A 19,997-nucleotide genomic window follows, 5' to 3' on the forward strand; every position below is an offset into this window, starting at 1 on the left:
TCGGTAAAGCAGCGAGTAAGATTCATACCGCTGATTTCGACACCACGGCGAAAAATATTATCCACCATAAGGGGTTTAAAAGAGTTTAAGCTATTTCCTGAGACTTTATTAACTGCTTAAAAAGGCTTTTTATTTTTTTTGCAGCCTTCAGCTCAAACAGTTAGGCAATTTAATCATTTAAAAATGTGTAGAAAGTGTTGTTGTCCCTGTCTAGTTATTTTTACTACATTCATTGCAGCACAGTGGCGGTTAAGTCCGGCTGCTCATCTGTTAGTAAACGGTGTGTGTAGGACATTTACTCCACGTAGTTGTTAAATAATTAGGAGAAACGGTTTTCCAGTATCAAAAACCTGCAGTATATTAAGGAAACTACCAATAGTCATTAATTTGCTGTGATTTAAATCGTTATCGCGGGATGTTACCAAACATTAGCCCTTCTGTAATAACGAGGGTTTCGAGGTAGCGTCGGGGCAAGTTACGCTTTATTTTTGCTCCAAATGTCACAGAAAGAAAATGAAAATGACATCTGGGACTATAAACCTCTTGGGAAGAAGAAGAAGAGACGTGAACCACCGCCTGAAACCGCCGCCACTAAAAGAAGATGCACGCTCAGGAAATCCTCCAAAAAGGACGTATCTTCTCTCTCACTCAAGCCACAAGACAGGAATACAAAAGCCAAAGCAGCAGAAAGTGGAGACAGTGCTACAGCTGGTAAAACAGACGGTTATAACAGCTTAGGTGCACAGGAGTTAACCTCAAACATATCTCCTACAAGAGAAGCAAATCAGAGTGACAGCGTTGCAGCTGTGGGCCCATCCTCTGAAGACTTCTGTCCCATCTGTCAGATGCCATTCTTTATTTTGGTTGTACAGTCCCACAGATGGCACGTGGCTGAGTGTCTTGACGCCCCCAGAGATACATGCGAAGGTACAGGCATCCATGCTCATCATTCATCATAATATTATATTTGATACCAGATCACAGCTTTAGATAAACGTAATGACATGTACAGCAGCTTTTCAGGTCCATAGTGAGAGAAATAACAAAAGGGATAATAATGTGCAAAGAATATCTAAAAAACAATAATTGTGTGATAGTCCAGTGGTTTCATATTTTACCATTACTGAGTTTTGTGACTAACAAGAGACCAATGCCCATACAGATTTTTAGAGGGTAAGACTTTTTTTTTTTTTAAATCAATATGCACATACACACGCTTCTTCTTTCAGCCGCTCTTTTTAGGGGTTGCCACAGCAGATCATCTTCCTCCATCTCACCCTCTTTACACCAGCCCTCTGCATGTCCTCCTTCACTACATACTCTGTGGTCTTCCTCTTTTCTTCCTCCCTGGCAGCTTCATCTTCACCATCTTTTGTCCAGTACATCCACTATACTTCCTCTGCACATGTCCAAACCATCTCAGTCTTGCATTTAGATGGTAGTGAGACCTGCTGTGTTGTATGGATTGGAGATGATGGCATTGATAAAAAGACAGGAGGCTAAGCTGGAGATGACAGAGTTGAAGAAGAGTTGATGCTAAGGTTTTGGACAAGGTTAGAAATGAGTACATCAGAGAGACAAGGATGTTTGGACATGTGCAGAGGAGGGATTGTGGATATACTGGACAAAGGATGTTGAATATAGCGCTGACTACACTGTCAGCTGATACAGGTTATATCAGTCTACACTGACTCTTATCAGTCTGGCACTGCAAGAGAGTTTAAAAATGATCAAAACAAATGTAAAAAAGTTTGAAATATCATGACGAACAGTTCACAGCCAGTCTCCTGTAACACCAGGCCCTTCATTTCCCATTATGCAGTGTGATGGCATCCTTCATGTTCTGTTTATCACATACTTGTGATTCTCATTGTTTATGACATGAAAGCATTTATGTAGCCTAACAACTCAACTCAAACGATTAAAAGAAATGTGCACTGACAGCGTAGCAGTCTGTCGACTGAGCTTGACTATGTTTATCCTGAACAGCAGGCTGATGTGATACATTAATATATCACATGTTTCCTGAAAAATAAAATGAACAAATTTTGAATGCCCTTGTTGCTAAAGTGTTAAATATTATCCTTTTGTTACCCTGCTCTAACAAGTGTAATGTGTTTTATCTGTTCATACAGAATGTCCAGATGGCCTTCAGTGCTCCTCCACCATTCCAAACCATTACAAGAAATTCAACCACACTCTTCTGGCCCACAGTCGAGCCAACAGCGACACAGCCCTCCTCAGTCTGTCCCAGCAGGCTGAGGCCAGCTGCAGTTCCTTTCCAGGACTGATCAAAAATGAGGGGTCTATTTTAGAGACTTCACAGGAAAGTGCTCTCACTCCTTCTGCCTTATCAGCATCGCCTCATCAACATCACAATGGAACACCTCAGTCTAAGCGTACAAATGGCCTTCTGCTCCTGCGTTCTCCTGGCCCAGAGGATTTTAAGAAAAAGAAAGGCTGGTCGTCGTCTACTAAAAGCCAAAACTCCATCACTGCTTCCCAAGAAAGTTTTAAAGAGGATTTATCCATTCCTGACAAGGAAGACAGTGGAGAGCAGGCTAGTGAAGATTTATGCAAAAGTAAAGATTCTTCTGAAAATGATGACATGATATCCTTCTCTCCTCTCTCTGAGTTCCCCACAGAGACTGAAGTCAATGAATGTAGAAAAGCTCTTTTTAGCAATGATGCAATCCAAAACGAGGATGAAGACTCGATGACGCTGTTCAGTGACAGCTTCTCGAGTGAAGATGAGCTCCTCACTGAATTTATAAACAGTAATTCAGAAGGCAGTAATGTGCCAGGAAACAACCCGTCTTCCACAAACACCCAGCTGGGTTCAGTTTCCTCATTAGCACCCACTAATCAGTTAGCTGCTGCTACAGTTGCTACAAACAGAGCTGCTTCCACAGGTGGAAAAGAAGCTCCTGAAATCAGTAAGCCTAGTATTCAGTCCCCACAGAGTATTGTTTTAGAGCGCCTGAGAGACACTCTTCTGAGCTCAGATAACTCGCACCCCCAAAACTTAAACGACGGTCGTATTCAAACAGAGCAAAGATCTTCTCTTCAAGTGCCTTCATCTCCTAGCTCCATTGTCCAAAGATCTCAAACCATGCCCCCTCAGAAGGGTCAGAGCAAAGCCGGTCAGGTCTCTGGTCTCAAACAAACTGACATTGGGGTGTTTTTTGGCCTCACACCACTGAAGGAAAAGAAGAAAGAGGCTGAGAGTGGACCAAATGACCTCAACACTGCCTCCATTTCAACAGCTGGGAAGAGCTCAGGTCAGAGAAGACAGAGAAAAGACAGGCAGAGAAAAAATAAAGTGGACACAGCAGCAGATATGACACAGGCAACAGAAACTGTTGACAGTTTAGTGCAGGGAGAAGCTGAGAGAGGTGGGACCAGATTTAGGAGAAGAAGATGGAACAGAGGCAATGCTGATGGAGAAGTAGAGCTGCCACGTTGTCCATTCTACAAGAAAATTCCAGGTTAGTGAGTGAATATATATTTCTTGTTTCTATATAAATTTAAAGGTTAATTATGTTTTTTGTAATTATCTAAAAATTTTCTTCAGGCACAAAGTTCGCCATTGATGCCTTTAGATATGGGGAGATAGAGGGCATCACTGCCTACTTCCTAACACACTTCCACTCAGACCACTACGGAGGCTTGACCAAGACTTCCACTCTTCCCATCTACTGCAACAGAGTAAGTCAAGCTGTAGCTGTTGTATAATATTTAGAATAACTTGCTTATTTTAAATTTTTTGGTACTGGATTGGCAAATGCCGGGGGGTCAGTTCACCCTTAAATCAAATTTACATGTTTTCTCTTTGCCCTCATTGTTTAAGAGGTTTGAAAATATTAGGTGTAGATCTGTTTGCTTTTCTTATATAATATTAGTGCTTATGGCACCAAAAACAAATCTTATGTTGTGCATGTTTTAGCCACATGTTGGGTTGCACAGCTGTGTTTTGAAGTAGGGAGCAGGTACTGTAGTATGTGATGTCTTTTATGAATTGCTTTGCATAAGAGAGTGGATTATTTTGGGCCATTTTTTCTATGATACAGAACAGTCAGGGTGATGGCTGCTTTCCCTGATTTGAGTCCACTGTTGAAACTTTATCCAACACAATTTTGTCAGTTTATGTATTCCTTCCTGTTTATGGAAGTGATTCACTTATTTGAATCGCCCCCCCCCCCCCCTTCCCCTCTGAGAAATCCTATTTATTAAACTCATTAAAAAAGCTTCCTCACTTCTACAGAATTTATGGAAGTATTTGATCCATTTGTTATCTCTCTGCACTGCTTTGACTCACATTAATGGAAAAAGCGGCTTGCATTTGGCAGCTTTGAATACCAATATTCAAATGGCTCTGATCACAGCTGAGTCAATTAAAATTCAAAGACCTTTGTGTTTTTTGTTTTTTTTGGACACAGTGATACAACATTTGATGTGAGGTAAAATTAATTTATCTAAGCCCCAGTTGTTTGTTGTAGTTCCCTTTGTTGTCACTGTGCGAATGCTACACCAATCAAGGTGTATTAAATGTAAAGAATTATCTAAATAAACAGAAGTTTGCAGCTAAATAAGAATAAGTATGTTTAGTTTGGACTTTGTTGCTTATTTTAGGTTAAAACAGATATGGCTTAACAATATATAAACTCAGGTATTGCTAATCTTGTGTTTGTCTTACTGAGATATTTATAAACTTGAAATAATATAAGTCAAGAGACTAAAAATTTGGGGAGTTTTTCCATCAAATGAATCAGATTTATCACAGTGGAGTGTGTGTTTTCTAGGGATTAAGCTAAAAACAGACTGAAGTACTTATTGGGACTTCATTTGGTAGGTCAAACTTTCAGCATGGGTGCCAGGTGGATCATAGCCCAGAAAGTTTGATCATAATCATTGAGGGAAATTTCCTAAGTTGGTTTTGTAAACAAGATTTCAAGGCAATGGGTGGGGGTGAATTACTCTGCGGACAGTTACATGAATATCTGAGATTGTTGAAAACATAATCATCACTGTAAACTGCAAAGATTTTTCTCTCAGCTGCGTCTCCTGATTAGATTACAGGCAATCTGGTGAAGAGCAAACTGAGGGTGGAGGAGCAGTACGTCCACATCCTCCCCATGAACACCGAGGTCACTGTGGAGGGAGTCCGGGTCATTCTCCTAGACGCGAACCAGTGAGTCATCTATGACATCAGCAGGGATGAGACTACTGATTTCACATTAATCAGATTCAGCTGTTTGATGGCTCGTTATTAGATGGAAATTTGAAAGGCCAACATTTTATCTTGCAAATTCAAATACTGTTTTAGATCTGCACCAGAAGTTAATGGGTTCTTCTTTTGCTAATGTGCTGCCTCTCCACCAGCTTCCATAAAAATTTGACATAGTATTTTTTTTTCCCTTATGATCTTCATAAAGATAGAGAAATCGCACTGAAAACATTGTCTGCAGAGGAGAGGGACACAATGAGTCACTTATTATGTATGCACCACTAATGGCAGACTATGAAAACATGCAGTAATCTGTATCCTTTTGAATTTAGAACTGATTGTGTACAGTTGTGCTGCCCAGTTTCTACTTAATAACTCCAAAAAAATTCTCGTAATAATTTCCCCTGAAGAGTTACATATACTGATTTCTCACATTGAAAAGTTTCTTCAGGTTTTCCTACATTTAGTTAAAACTTCTCTCCTCTGGCCATTTCTATCCTTTCAGTTGTCCGGGTGCTGCCATGCTGCTGTTCTTCCTGCCAGATGGACAGACAGTCCTCCACACTGGAGACTTCAGAGCTGACCCCTCAATGGAGACCTACCCCGAGCTACTTAGCTCCAGGGTGCAGACACTCTACTTAGACACCACGTAGGTACCCCTCATTACCATCATCTTCAGTTGTTGCTGTAAATAGCAATTCTTAGTAAAGACAAATGCTTTCTTTCTCGGTCACTTAAGGTTTCTCTATAACTTTGGTAAACTGAGCACAACTCAAGCAGTGAAACTCAGATCTTCAGTGTAACCTCTTGTATCTCTCTAGCTACTGCAGCCCTGAGTACACCTTCCCCAGACAGCAGGAGGTCATCAACTTTGCAGCCAGCACTGCATTTGAATTGGTGACACTCAACCCACGTACGCTTGTGGTGTGTGGATCCTACTCAGTGGGCAAAGAGAAGGTCTTTTTGGGTATGTGTTTGGAGGAGAGTTGATGGTCACACTTTTTTTGATATTTTGCTTCAAATAACTCATAGCACTTTTTGTAAATGGATCAACATCAAGGCTTATTTACTACATTAAAAATCAGGAATTCAGCTAGCATAATTGGAAATCTGTGTATCTAAAACATGGCAGACCCAAATAAATATATAAAACCAAAAAATGCATTTATAGTTTCCTATTCAGCTTTCAATAACTGTAGCTATAGTCAAAATGAATTTGGGGATTGGTTTGCACACTTAGCTGTGTTATAAAGTACTGTGCATTTTAATTCTGGGAATACACAAAGTAAAATATTTTGTAAACCTAATAGTAGGATTACCCCCACCCCCCCCCCCCCCCCCCCCCCTTTGGCTGACCTATTCTATTAGAAGTTTGTTTGATATTACTTCTATATTGAAATGGGAGTGGCACTTTTTTCAAAAGGAGCCCCTCATTATGCATTGTTCTCAAATGGAGACAAACTACATGGATGATAGTTTGGACCACTGTTGAACTGACAGAAGGGAAACTGCATGCATTCATTCTTTAATCACAGCTGCTTCAACAAGCTCTGCATGAAGTAGAGGGAGAAAAAAGGCAGCTAATTTATTTAACTGTAGTACTGTACTCATCCTTTTTTTTTTTTTTTTTTTTTTTTTATTTAATTAAAAAAAATGTTTTTTTTATTATTCCACAAAAGCATTTTGTACCCTTGGAGCAAACACTTTACAGGGTAGGGAATGTCATATTTAGTCATTCAACAGTTTTTCTTCTTCTCTCTTCTTTTTTTTTTTTTTTTTTTTAAAAGAGGCTGGTGAAACTAAAATCCACTGTTTTCCTGCAGTTCTGATTCTCACGCAGGCCTCGTTCTGCTTCATTTGTAGCACTGGCAGAGGTTCTGGGATCTAAAGTGTGCCTCTCTAGAGACAAGTACAACACCATGTGCTGTCTGGAGTCGGAGCAAATCAAAGCGCGTCTAACCACCAACTGGAAGGCAGCCCAGGTCCACGTGCTGCCCATGATGCAGCTCTCCTTCAATGTAGGTGCATTTTTCATAAACTAACTTATTTTCCTGACATCTCAGAATACTTATTACTTCAGGTTCATATTTTAGGGCCATCTTTAGAAAACAAAGCACAGATTTAGAATCCTCAGTTTTGCTAATGGCATGTGAGGCAATAGTGATTTAGATTAAGTCCAACTGTAAACAAGTGTTTAAATGTACTGCTCAAAAACATTTAAAGGAACACTTTTTAATAAAAGTATAGGATCAAGTCAGTTAAACTTATAGGGTATTGATCTAGTCACTTGAGTAGCAGAGGCAGTTGTTAATCAGCTCCAGCTGTTTTGGTCATAATGAAACTAACAGGTGCATTAGAGGAGCAACAATGAGACAACCCACAAAACAGGTGGTTTGGTTTAAGGTGGAGGCCACTGACATTTTTCCTTCCTTCCTTTTCTGACTGCTTTATCACTAGTTTTGTATTTGGCTAGGGTCTGTGTCACTACTGGTAGAATGAGGTGATACATGGAACCTACAGAGGTTTCACAGGTAGTCAAACTCCTCCAGGATGGCACATCAATACGTGCCATTGCCAGAATATTTACTGTCTCCCAGCATAGTCTCAAGTCTGGAGGAGATTCCAGGAGACAGGGATTCCAGGAGAGCTGAACAGGGCCGTAGAAGGTCCTTAACCCATCAGCAGGACCAGCGTCTGCTCCTTTGTGCAAGGAGGAACAGGATGAGCACTGCCAGAGCTACAAAATAACCTCCAGCAGGCCACTGGTGTGAATGTCTCTGACCAAACAATCAGAAACAGACAGCATATCCATGGAGGGACACACAGAACTCTACAGGCTAGGCAGCAGTACCCCGACGGCTGTTAGGTATCAGGATGAAATCCTTGGACCCAGTGTCAGATCCTACAGTGCAGTGGGTCCTGGTTCCTCATGACGCACAACAATGCCGGCCTCATGTGGGCAGAGTATTGTGTTGCATTTTCAGAGCACAACCAGGCTTGTATAAATAAGCAACTGTAATAAATTATTTTTAGAAATGTTTGTTTGGGTTACAAGTGGTTGAGCATAATGCACACTTTTGTTGAAAGTGAAATGGCCAGGAATGACAAGGGAATGCATTAATTTCTCACAGATGAGTTAACACAGCCTTTTACATGTAAAGTTGTATATAGTTCTTACTCCACTACACCCATTCTGAGGCATGAAAAACGCTCACAGTGCAGCTCCTTAAAGAAGAATCCTACTTCCCTCATCTTTCCAGAAACTGCAGGATCACCTGGCACGCTTTTCTCAGCAGTATGATCAGCTGGTGGCCTTCAAGCCTACTGGCTGGACCTTCAGTCAGCAGGTAGACTCAGTAGAAGACATTCAGCCTCAGATAAGTGGCAACATCTCCATCTACGGTACGCACAAAGTCTTTCTGTTCTTGACAATTTTTGAGCTCTATATAAAGGAGTGTTAACAGATCATTACAAAATTGCATTACTCTGAAAGCTACTACTGTACTGTATTTGAAAGTCTTCCTCAGGGTTACAGGAGCTGTCTTAATGGCCAGACAAAGAACTTAGTCTAAATGCTTTTGTCATTTTGACACATGCTCTAATACTAAATGCTTAAAAAAAAAAAAAAAAAGCAGCATTTTCTTTGCCAAAGTTTGAATGTTTACATTGTTGAATATAGCCTACAGCACCCTCTTTTGGTAAAGTCAGCAAAGGAGTGTTAGAGAGTCACAATAGACCAGGGCTTAGTTTTAGCCTGCTTTGGCTTAGTGACAATAGAATACATAAGTTCAATGCTGGTTCTTGTATCTCCTCTGTGGACAGCACAGCCTAGTCTGGCATTAAACCCCAGTTCTAAATTTGGGTCATGACTTGATTTGTCAATTACAGATTTAGCCTTTTTTTTTTTTTTTTTTTTCATCTCCTAACCCCCGCTTCATGTTTTCAATAGATCCGTCAGAAGGATCAGCCATCTGGCTCGTAACCTCCAATCACCAGCTAGAGGTTTCTGGGGTGCACACTCACATATATTTTCTTCCTTCTCAGCAGTTTGTGTGTCACTCAGGCGGAAGCCAATTTGCACTCTCCCTCTCTCTCTGCCTTGTGTTTATCTCCTCCTACTTGCTCTTCCCTGCCATATGCCACCATTTGCTGCAAATGTTCTCTGCATGTGGAATGGACTGGCTGTATCTTTTGAATAGGCTTTTTTTCTTCTAGATCTGTTTAAAGCAGAGGAGCACATAAAATTTGTGGAGGGCTCAAGTGTGAATAAACAAGAGGCATCTGCTGTCTACATCAGATCCAAACTATTTTTTTTTTTTTGTACATGAAATAATAAAACTGAATAATTTTGCCTTGGCCCTTACAGGGAAACAGTCTGAGCCTGTGGATAAATTCATCGAGCATCTGGTTGCTCTTTCAAAACATTGCCCTTTTACTTGCCTGATGGACTTCCTGATTGCTTTTTAAAGAGCTGCTAAAGGGTTCATGATGATATCAACCCATCTGTATCTCTGACAGGTATCCCCTATAGCGAGCACAGCAGCTTTCTTGAGTTAAAGCGGTTTGTCCAGTGGCTCCAGCCCCTCAAGATCATTCCTACCGTCAACAATGGCAGCTGGGCCAACAGGAGGGCTATGGAGAAGTGTTTCAGTGAGTGGCTCACGGAAACGAAGAATAAATGGTAATTTATTGTCCAGTTTACAGCTGGTCTCAGTGATCAATTTGCTCCCTGCTGGTGGTGAGAGAGAAGCCAAGTAATATGAAAACACTGTGAAGTGGTGTATGGACAGTGGGAACAAAAATATTTTAACGCTATTTGGTTGATTACTTTTCATCACATTTATATTTAAATGGTATCAATACAAGACCTGAATTTAACTCTGGAAGCTGTTTTTTATATGATCGTGACATCATTCATGGTGTATTTGCAGTAGGACCAGAGTCATCCACATATATGGTTTTCCAAGTCATTCATTTGACCTACTGCAGGTGCTTTTCTGAAACTGCACTTTTTTAATTTTGATGTACAGTATGATCAGTGTTTTATGCTGAAGGAATAAATGTTTTTAAATTAATGCATTCACTTGTTTTCACTGTTTTGCAACAATACAACTTATGTTTATATTTTTAAAAACATATGTACCATTTTATTACCATCATTCAGTATCTGCATTAAAAGCACCCAGAAGAACTGCTTGGAGTACTTGTGCCAGTTTAGTGCTGGGCTTTGAAAATGTGAAACTTATTTTGAAGTCTTGTCAGATTTTATCTCTGGGTCAGCAGACATACAGTACAGAGATGGCTATCTGACACCCCCCCCCCCCCCCCCAAAAAAAAGTTAAACCAATCTGTTGTATCATACTGTATGCTAAGGTGTTTGCATGTGTATGTGTTTTCAGCATCAGAAGCTGGGAGGGACTAATGAAACCTATATTCTTGTAGATTCCATCATGTGGAGCACACCATGCTGTACACTGCAGGGTGCAATTTATTCATACAACTTTAATCTAGAAATTTGGTTTCCATATCACTGCATAAAAGCACTTACAAGAGCTGCTTGGAATATTAATGCAAACCATAGCTTACAGCTTTTAACCACTTATGTCTTTTTTTGGCAAAAGAAAAGGTTGACTGGAAAACTCTGTATATTACAGTATATAGGTTATTACACTTCTCGTCTATTGCCTGTTGTTACATTAGCCACCTGTAAAAGTAGGCGATAACCACCGCAGCACTGTATGTCTCTATATGCAGCCAATAAATCTGCAGCAACAGTGACGCTGTCACGCTGACATGGAGAAAAATCTCTGTGGAATGTTTCAAAGTACTTTGTTAAATCTGTGCCACAAAGAATTACACAATTCTGAAGGCAAAAGGTGGTCCAACAGTGTACTAGCAAGGTGTACCTGATGATGTGACTGGCAAGTATACATAATTAAAATAAACTGAATCCCAATACAACCTAGATTCACTAGATTCAACCTAGATTAACTAAAAATAAATAAAAACTGGCCAAACTGGTTTGCAGCAGTTTAAAGGAACAGGCCTTGCAGATGGCGTCTATTTGATGATGGAACAGTACTGGTCATTCTGCACAGTGCAATAAAGATTAAAATCATCTTCCTACATCATACTAAAACTACATTTTCAGCAAAGTGCCCTCAAAATCACCATTTCTGTTTCAAATGAGCAAAAATGGGTGAAACAGCCTGAGGTGCAGCACCGTTCTGTCTGCATATTGATTTTCCCCAAGGTGTTGACGACATGGCCTAATGAGATCTTTATTGTTCATCTCCCACTTACTTGAAATTACTGTCAGAGCGTCCTTCAGGAAAAAAAAAAAAAAAGAAAATCTGAATGTATGCCAGCCTTTTATTTATGTAATCATTTAATTATTGCAGATATACATAGCCAAGATACTTAAATATGTTCTTAAGCTGCTCTCATTCACTGGCCTTGACCTACAAATACACAAGTAAATACAAGGCAATCAGAAAATTTATCAGTGTTTCTTGGTGATGGCAAGAAACCTCCAACTGCAATTTTCATGTTAAACCAGGTGGCTGATTCTTCTGGTGATCTTGCCAATAAAATGGGGTTTAAGTACATTACATAAGAAAAAGTACCTAAAGACATTTGAGTAAGCTAAATATAATTGTCATGTAAATATTTACACCATTTCTTCACAACACTTCATGCCCAATTTAGTATCTTAAGAACACTGACGTCAATCAGGGAGTTATGAGAATAACATGGCAAAGCCATGCATGTGGTATGAGGAAGTTTTCTGCGAAATATCTTTTGTTTCCTTCTGTGGCAACTTTTGAGAACACGCCTCTTATCTACAGTTAATACAATAAGCACCTCACTGAGTATTTGCCAAAAAGAAAATCACACCTACCTCATCACAAATAATGTATAGCACGGTTTATACAAGTTGCAAAACCATTTTTTTTTTCATCCTTCATTTTAAGTTCCTTGAAGTTTTTTAAGTTGAGTAAACTGGTAACAGATAATCAAAAAGGAAAAGAAAATACTGTCAGCTGTCTAAAGTGGTCAGCACATAGCACAGGCCATTTAAACACATGCAGACGTAGAAGGAGTAAATTTCTCATCTCTAATCAGCATTGTGCACTCCGTCAGTGCAGGCGGAGTTTGGCAGGTGCAGAGGCTGGTTTCCGAGGTGATGCAGGATGGTGACTTTCACCTAAAAGGAGATTTACAGTTTACAGAGCTATATCATGGATCATCTGTTAGTGTGTATGTGCAAGTAATGCGCATACCTCATTCTTGAGTGACTTGCTGATAAACATGTTGAACTCCTCCACACCGCTGATATGCAAGTCATTAACTGCCAGGATCAGGTCGTCTTTGTGGAACACGCACACGGTCTGTGGATGTCCCGTCCACGCGGACACTCTGCGACACACATACACAAAGAGAGGTCCTGTTTTTAAATGCACCCTGTACTCCTGGTTCTCCAGTTTGGTATAATAAAGATTATGCAGGTCGTACAATATGCAGTCATGCGAAAAATGACAGCAAATTCACTCCAAAGTCTACAGGCCTCAGTTAGCCTGATAAATGTTAAAGTTCATGAGAATGCATTTCAAAAAGGACTGAATAAATATGGGTGGTTTGGAAGGGTTGCCAAGAGAAAGCCTCCTCTCCTCTCGTGAAGTGAGAGCCTGGTGGTGGTGGGGTGATGGTTTGGATTTGTTTTGCAGCCACAGGACCTGGGCCTACTGCAGCCATAGTTGACCATAAACTTCTCTCTGTACCACAGTATTCTAGAGTCAAATGTGAGGCCACGTTTAGCTTTCATCAGCTAATGCTAAAGTTGTCAAATGTTGCATGACATTCAACGGCTAAAGCTTGGCTGAAATCTGGTCATGTAATAGGACAGTGGTCCAAAGAACATCAGCAAATCTACAACAGAATGACTGAAAATGAAATGAGTCAAGGTGTTGCACTGGCCCACATTGAAGTGCTGTGGTGGGACCTTAAGACAACTGTGCAGAAACAAATGCCTGCAAACATCAATGAACTGCAGCAATGTTGTAAAGAAGAGTGGGCCAAAGCAGTTACAGGTTACAGCTGCTAAAAGTGGCTCTCCAAGCTACTGAATCACGGGGTGCACTCAGGGCTTTTTTCCTAATTGTAATGAATGGTGTGCTTTCTAACATAAGCCTATTTTTCACATTTAACAATTGGGTTTTGTGAAGTTAAACAAATAAAGTCAAACAGCAGAAATCCCTCCCACAATCCAATTGAATGCCATGAATGAATAGCATTAAGCCTTGTCAAGTAAAAGAGCAAATAAGGACAAACAGCCCAAGTGTGGCCAGCTTTGCCAGCCATATATATTGGATTAAACCAAACCTGGACAACAGACAAAAGTAAATTTCACATGAATATCTGAGAATTTCCTGATTTTTGATAAACATACCTGGGCTTCCCATCCACCTCTGTTAGGCTCAGGTGTTTTTTAAGGTCCATTTGGTTCACTACAATATCCCTCTCTTCTGTGGTGTGATCAGCACTTGAAAGAAAAACAAAAGACAACAAAACTTTTGTTAATGGTATCTCTTTTTGAATGCTATTGAAACAATTGGTAAAATTGTGTATTTGTAGTGTATAAACTGAATATACAGCAAAACAATTTTCCTAAAGTCATAGAATTCCAATAAAAATATACTGTTCTGACAGATTTTTATAGTTCTAGATCAAATCAGTCCAAACAATGTGATCTTTCAGACTTTAGTATTAAAATTATACCTTTCTTTTCCATTTACTTCTGTTAGTGTGATCTTTCTTCTCAGACTTTTCTCTTTCTTCTCGGTGTCTCTGTCAATACTTGAAAGAAAATTAAAAGAGAACAAAAGTTTGATTTGAAAGTCTTATATCTCATACCGAAAAGAGAAATAGAGAGACATGGGACACACACATACAGACAAGGAGACCTAAAAGACAACAATGAAAGGTAAAACTTTTAAATAAAAGAAAAAGAAAAAAAACAAAAAAAAAACCAAAGAAAAAGCTAACATTACATTTTCTTTATGCATATCATTAAATTCTTAGGTAAAAGTTCTATGAGTTATTTGTGTTTTACTTTGGAAGACTGCTCTCAATTGACACTGTCTCTTTGTAGAAACCTCCAGAAACCACTCCAGCCAGTCTAGCAACATGTCAGCAGTGATGCCAACATTCATTTCAGGCTACATTACTTTATTAAATCTGGTTATTATTATTCTTGTAAAGATGACAAAACTGATTTTTTTTTTTATGACAATGCTAAAGCTGGGTTTTGAATTGTCACCTTGCACGTGTTACAAGAAAAGCAACTGCGTAATGAGAGGAATTGTGCTTTATTCTTATCCCCCATACAGGTTATTACCTATCTTTGGTACACTGTGTTTATAATAAAACTGAATTTACAATAGCTTTCACCATGATTTTCACCTCTCATTGGAGTCTTGTTTTTCTGGTGTGTCCAGTATCTCCTCAGGAGATGGGGCACCATGGTCAGTAGAGCTGCTGCTGCTGGAATCTGTTGACCACCGTTTACTGTGTAGCAGGGGAGATTAAAACATCAGATATTAGTACATGTGTAGTACATCTGCATACACTTTGGTGAGCAGCAGAAGATGATGGTAGAAAAACTGGAATAGGCAAGAAACACCAATCTGTTGTTCTGGCAATCAGCACGACTGTCTCGGTGAACAGGAAGGTCAAACTGATTGGTAAAAGCCTGCTCTGCAGAAGAAACACAAATTCTGAATACAAAGTAGATTTCCACACTTAAGGGGTAGTGATTTGCAGTACAGGAATGAAAGCGAACCCTTTCTTCTGCAGAAAGCATGCAGCATTGCTACAGGGCGCACACTCTCTACCAGGCGAGCGACGTCAGTTGACCTTTTCACAATGTTTTTATATTAAAAAAAAAAATAGTATGAAAGTAAGCCAGGTGGCACATTACCTTAAAAAATAAAATTTTGTAATTTGTAACAGGCCTCGACAGTAGACAGTTTGCATAAGTAAAAAGTGCATTTGTATTTACCTACAGATAACATAGATGATGCTTAACCGTTCCGCCAGATCTAGTAGATATATGAATTGTGTTTAGCTTTTGCAAGTTTTTCTTTTAAATAAGTGGTGTCACAACATGTGTTCATAGCTTAACTGTAAATAAATCAGTGCAATGTAGAGGCAGGGTAAGAGTTGAGACTTCTTTCACTAGATGAGACGATATGTTTCATGTATTCAAGCCTGTCAGTTGCTAAACTGGCTCTGAAATGCTGCCTTTCTTGAGCAATTCTTGACTCTTCCCGGAGTGTAAATAGTTCTGGCAAACTAAAAATAAGTCTGCATGTTTTCAAGGTGCTTGTGCCAGTGGCGCCACAGTCACCTGTGATTACTGAGCTGTTTTGGTATGTAGGGCGCTGACAGAACTTGTCAGGAAGTGCTACAGGGCACTGATACTAAAGACAAAGTAAAATAACAAAAACAGGAAACAGCCCAAATTATGTGAGATCTACCTGTTGTCGGCAGCATCTGTCTCCTCAGCACACGGGGACAGTGGTGACACCTGTGTCTTCATTTTGTCAAAGACCTGATTGACCGTTCTCAGCAGTGTGGTGCTGGTGTTAACCTTTGCAACTTCCTTGTCCCTAGAAGCGTCCGCACAGTCATATTTTCAGCAACAATCAGCAATTATTTACATATATATATATATATATATATATATAAAACTTACTCTGGCTGATCTGATTCTTCATTCAATTTAATGTTGGTCACTGTTACACATCTAAATGAGAACAAAAAACTTTAAATACTGTAGCCCTCAGTGTCAGTGAAGAGAGTTTTTTTTTAAGTCTGTGGAAACAAGGAAAAAATAATACTTACAGTGAGTCCACACTACTGTGTCGTGGCCCACTTCTTGGCTCACCTCTATTTGCATCCTGTGTATAATTTTAAAGGGTGACTATAAGTCTTAGTAATTTAAGAAATGGTTCATTCTTTGTCATATGTGCTATAAATCTGTTTACCTTCATGTTTTGTGCTATTATTCAAAACTTGGACTATGGAAAACTCTAACATGACCTTCTGTATTCTTTCTGACCTTCCATAGACAAATAACTGATCAACCCAAAACATTAGGAGTGAAAATGCAGCCTTACCTTTTGTGTTATAGGTCTTGGAATCTCATAGATTGGATGCACAGGCTCAGATACACGTCTTTTAGGATCCTCCTGCTCCTGTTAGCCAGCCACAAAGCAAAGAGGCATACTGTCAAGTCCAATTCTCAAATACCCCAAAATAATATTGTTTACTAACTGCAAAAAGATAAAGCGAAGTTGCTGCACCTCAGGCTTTTCAGTGATCTCCAAATTGTTTGAGGATGGATCAGACTGCGACCGTATTTTTAGTGGTGCCTGGCAAATAAAAACACATGCATGCACACATTCAAACACCTATACTTTTTTGAGAGATTATTTTTGCATCATCCTGAAAGGATATGAAAAATGGTTATGAAATTTCAACTGACTATCAAACCGGGCATACATGAAGCTGGGTTTGATATCAAATGAGAGTTAATTATTTTTAAATTCTGACTGGTACTGTGTATATAGGATAAGTGCCCATAGGTGGACTTTTTAGTTGTGAAGCTGTTCCAGTCCTTATTAAGATAAACATTGATATCATGAAGTAGATTTTGAATATTTACCTCAACTATTGCCTGCCCGTTAGGGAGCTCCTAAAGGAGCAGGATGATAAACAGTGACACAGGAAGGAAACATTATATGTAATTTGTTTTAAAAAATGTTGCAAAACATTATAAAGAAGGAATGTATGACTGTACCTCTGAAGAGCCCAATTTACGTGGCGAGTTCTTCATTGCATCAAGCAGATCAGAGAGCCAGTGATCCACATCCTCACTAGAAGAACACATGTTGCAGAAGAGGGGCTTTTTTAGACTCCACAAATTATTACTACTCAGATTTAATTTAAAATTCAACACCAAAATCAAACTGGGAGTGGAAATAGTAACAATTTAGTAACAAGGGGCAATTTAGTTTGAGCAAAACCATCACCACATGATAAAAATACTGAACAGGAAAGCAGCATTATGATGTTTTTTTGATTATACAGATCCCCTAAAATAGTAATTGTTGGGGGTGGGGGGTGGGGGGTGAGAAAGTGTCTTTGGAAGCCTGTTGCCTTGGTTACACCAAGAGTCCATAAACACAATAGCATACACTGCTTGGGCAAAACCATAAAAGAAGAAGAAGAAGGGAAAAAAAGCTGTGCAACTATGTACTCTGTGGACTTTTTACAGCACGGTGCATGAAATGCACGAAATCTGACATCCATTCATCCATTCCCTTCTGCTTCTCAGCTTTATGTAGCCTGATAAACCCAGCTGACTGACCTGTTCTCCCCGATAAGGAAGTATTCTCGTTCCGGAGTCTTAATGAAGAGCACACAGGATGGGGAGGACTTGAAGCTTTTCTGGATCCAGCTCCATTTCGAATGAAACTGCGGGCTCACATGCAACTCTGAGATCCTGATGACGGGATGGAATGTTTTAGATAATTCAGTGTGCACACAGGCTAGTGAACAAATACACCAGAAAAAATAAGAGAGAAAGATATGCTGGTTTACATTCTCAAAGGTCTTTATGGCTTAAGGTGACCTTTTAATGTGCTATGCAAGAACATACTGTGACAATTTTATTTCCCCAAGCGGCTTTTCATTTTCTTCTTTACTTCTGAAGTACTTGAGCTGATATTCTGTCTCACTAAGCTTGAACAGGATGAAGTAACGCCTCTTCCATGATTTCTGCAAGAGAAATGTGATGGGAAAAATACATTTGTAATAACACACACACACACACACGCACGCACGCACACACACACACACACACACACACACACACACACACACACACACACACACACACACACACACACACACACACACACACAAAACAAAGACCTTCAAATACATGCAAATTATTGGCTCACTGAGCAGAGTATGTCACCTCTGTTGTCAGTAGTTTTAAGGGAGGAGACTTCTGCAGGTATCCAGCTCTTACTTCTGTCACTTCTTTGGGTGGTTTATAAAATGCAGACATTCCACCTGAGGGCAAAAGAAAAGCCTCTTGTTTAACAAACTTTTGCTTTAAAGTTACAACCAGAAACCTGTATTTCAGTCCTTTATACATCATGCCTCATTTACATAAGCACATAAGCTTTTTTCTATGCCTAAGTGCTTTCTATCAACCATTCCCACACATTCACCCTCTGATGAATGCATCAATTCAGTGTCTTGCCCAAGGATACTTTGGCATGCAGGCTGGAGAAGCCAAGGATCAAACCACCAACCTTCCAACTAGTAGACGACCTGCTCTACCTCCTGAGCTGCAGGCAGCCCTAAATAATGACTCATTGACTAAAACAACTATTCATGAGCGTGTCAGCATGGTACTTCAGCACATTTGGGTCTTTGTCAGATTAATGTTTTGAGCTCACCTGTAAAAACAGGTTTTCTGATACACTGAAAGCACTGCCAAAAACACCAGGAAATACCATCACCAAACATAAAAACCATCAATCAGATTTCCAGGACTCACACACTACCTGAGTTGTGGCTCTTCATTTTGACACCACACCTTAAAAGAAACAACATGACAACGGGTCACTCTCTGAAAGATATAAAACCTTTTAAACGACACATTGTAGGCTTTAAAAATAAGCTTTTCTTCCATGAAAGCACAGGATAAAGTTGAGATCAAGAAAAAAACACTGTTGAATTTTAACACTGAGAGATAATCCCTGGAGGTAAACATGCAAGTGAATAAAGCGACTGGTTAATAATCAATTAATTCAAAGTATAAACTTAATTAAAGTACAACATTTACTTACTGTTGAATACAACTTAAGTTACACAAAGACATAAAAAAATGAATTACGACATTAAGTTTAGAACTAAGGAAGTATTCATACCTGTGAAGCAGCTGTTCACCTTGCTATCTCTGACAAGTAATGAACGCAGGCAGGATGTTTTCTCTCACATTAACCAGAAAATTACAAAATGAACTGGAATTTCTGGTTCCTTGCATCAACCTTCCTTCCAGGTCTCAGTGCACTCTTCTTCTTCATAGAAGAAGAAGAGCCATTAAAAAAAAAAAAAAATCCTTTTTAGGAAAAAAAAAGACAGAGAAAGAGATGGATTACTTAAAATTGCAATCACTCCAAAAAATGTTAATGTTTAAGTTAACCAGCAAGATGACACATACCTTACCATCAGTCTTTAAAGATCATTTAAAACCATATTAACAAAGCCAAATGTGAATGCACACAGGTGGGATGAAAGTACATTTTCTGAGTAGGGTCTGGATGACTACGGTCTTGTTACTTTGAAAAAAATAAAAAGCTTCACATTTGCAAACTAACAACAAAAGAACTAACTGATGGCATCTTTTTTGCATCACATGATTTATGGGTTGGCTTGTAAAGACCTCTATTTCCTAAGTGAGAAGATTAAGAGATATGTTCATGAGATTAAGGAAAGATATGGATATGTGTGTGTGTGTGTGTGTGTGTGTGTGTGTGTGTGTGTGTGTGTGTGTGTGCGTGTGCGTGTGTTTGAGCCACACCTTGTGTTTCAGAAGCAGGTCCTACCTCTGCTCCCATCCTGCATTCCTGCATACTGGGGTTTAATAAACTCACCTACTGGAAATCATCGGGTTTGCTGTGTGCTATGT

The 19,997-nt window shown here is 39.5% G+C and overlaps 2 protein-coding genes across 2 annotated transcripts; one reads left to right on the forward strand and one right to left on the reverse strand.

Moving 5' to 3' along the window:
- Positions 1-243: 243 nt before the first annotated feature.
- On the forward strand, positions 244-10,279 carry dclre1a (DNA cross-link repair 1A (PSO2 homolog, S. cerevisiae)). Its single transcript, XM_030755102.1, has 9 exons — positions 244-927; positions 2,136-3,488; positions 3,575-3,708; positions 5,073-5,191; positions 5,733-5,876; positions 6,049-6,194; positions 7,091-7,245; positions 8,488-8,629; positions 9,746-10,279. Exons 1-9 carry the CDS (start codon positions 498-500, stop codon positions 9,910-9,912), a joined length of 2,790 nt encoding a protein of 929 aa, XP_030610962.1. The 5' UTR covers positions 244-497; the 3' UTR covers positions 9,913-10,279.
- Positions 10,280-11,596: 1,317 nt separating this feature from the next.
- Positions 11,597-19,335, reverse strand: LOC115798628 (pleckstrin homology domain-containing family S member 1). Its single transcript, XM_030755537.1, has 17 exons — positions 19,237-19,335; positions 18,871-18,902; positions 18,273-18,370; positions 17,952-18,070; positions 17,661-17,795; positions 17,091-17,166; positions 16,956-16,985; positions 16,594-16,662; positions 16,408-16,485; positions 16,133-16,188; positions 15,984-16,034; positions 15,766-15,897; positions 14,690-14,794; positions 14,006-14,083; positions 13,677-13,769; positions 12,511-12,646; positions 11,597-12,434 (listed from the first exon to the last, which is right to left on the reverse strand). The coding sequence occupies exons 2-17, from the start codon at positions 18,887-18,889 to the stop codon at positions 12,345-12,347; spliced, it is 1,365 nt and encodes a 454-aa protein (XP_030611397.1). The 5' UTR covers positions 18,890-18,902; positions 19,237-19,335; the 3' UTR covers positions 11,597-12,344.
- Between the last annotated feature and the right edge of the window lie 662 nt (positions 19,336-19,997).

Source organism: Archocentrus centrarchus, chromosome 19, assembly GCF_007364275.1.
Source record: "Archocentrus centrarchus isolate MPI-CPG fArcCen1 chromosome 19, fArcCen1, whole genome shotgun sequence".
NCBI lineage: Eukaryota > Metazoa > Chordata > Actinopteri > Cichliformes > Cichlidae > Archocentrus > Archocentrus centrarchus.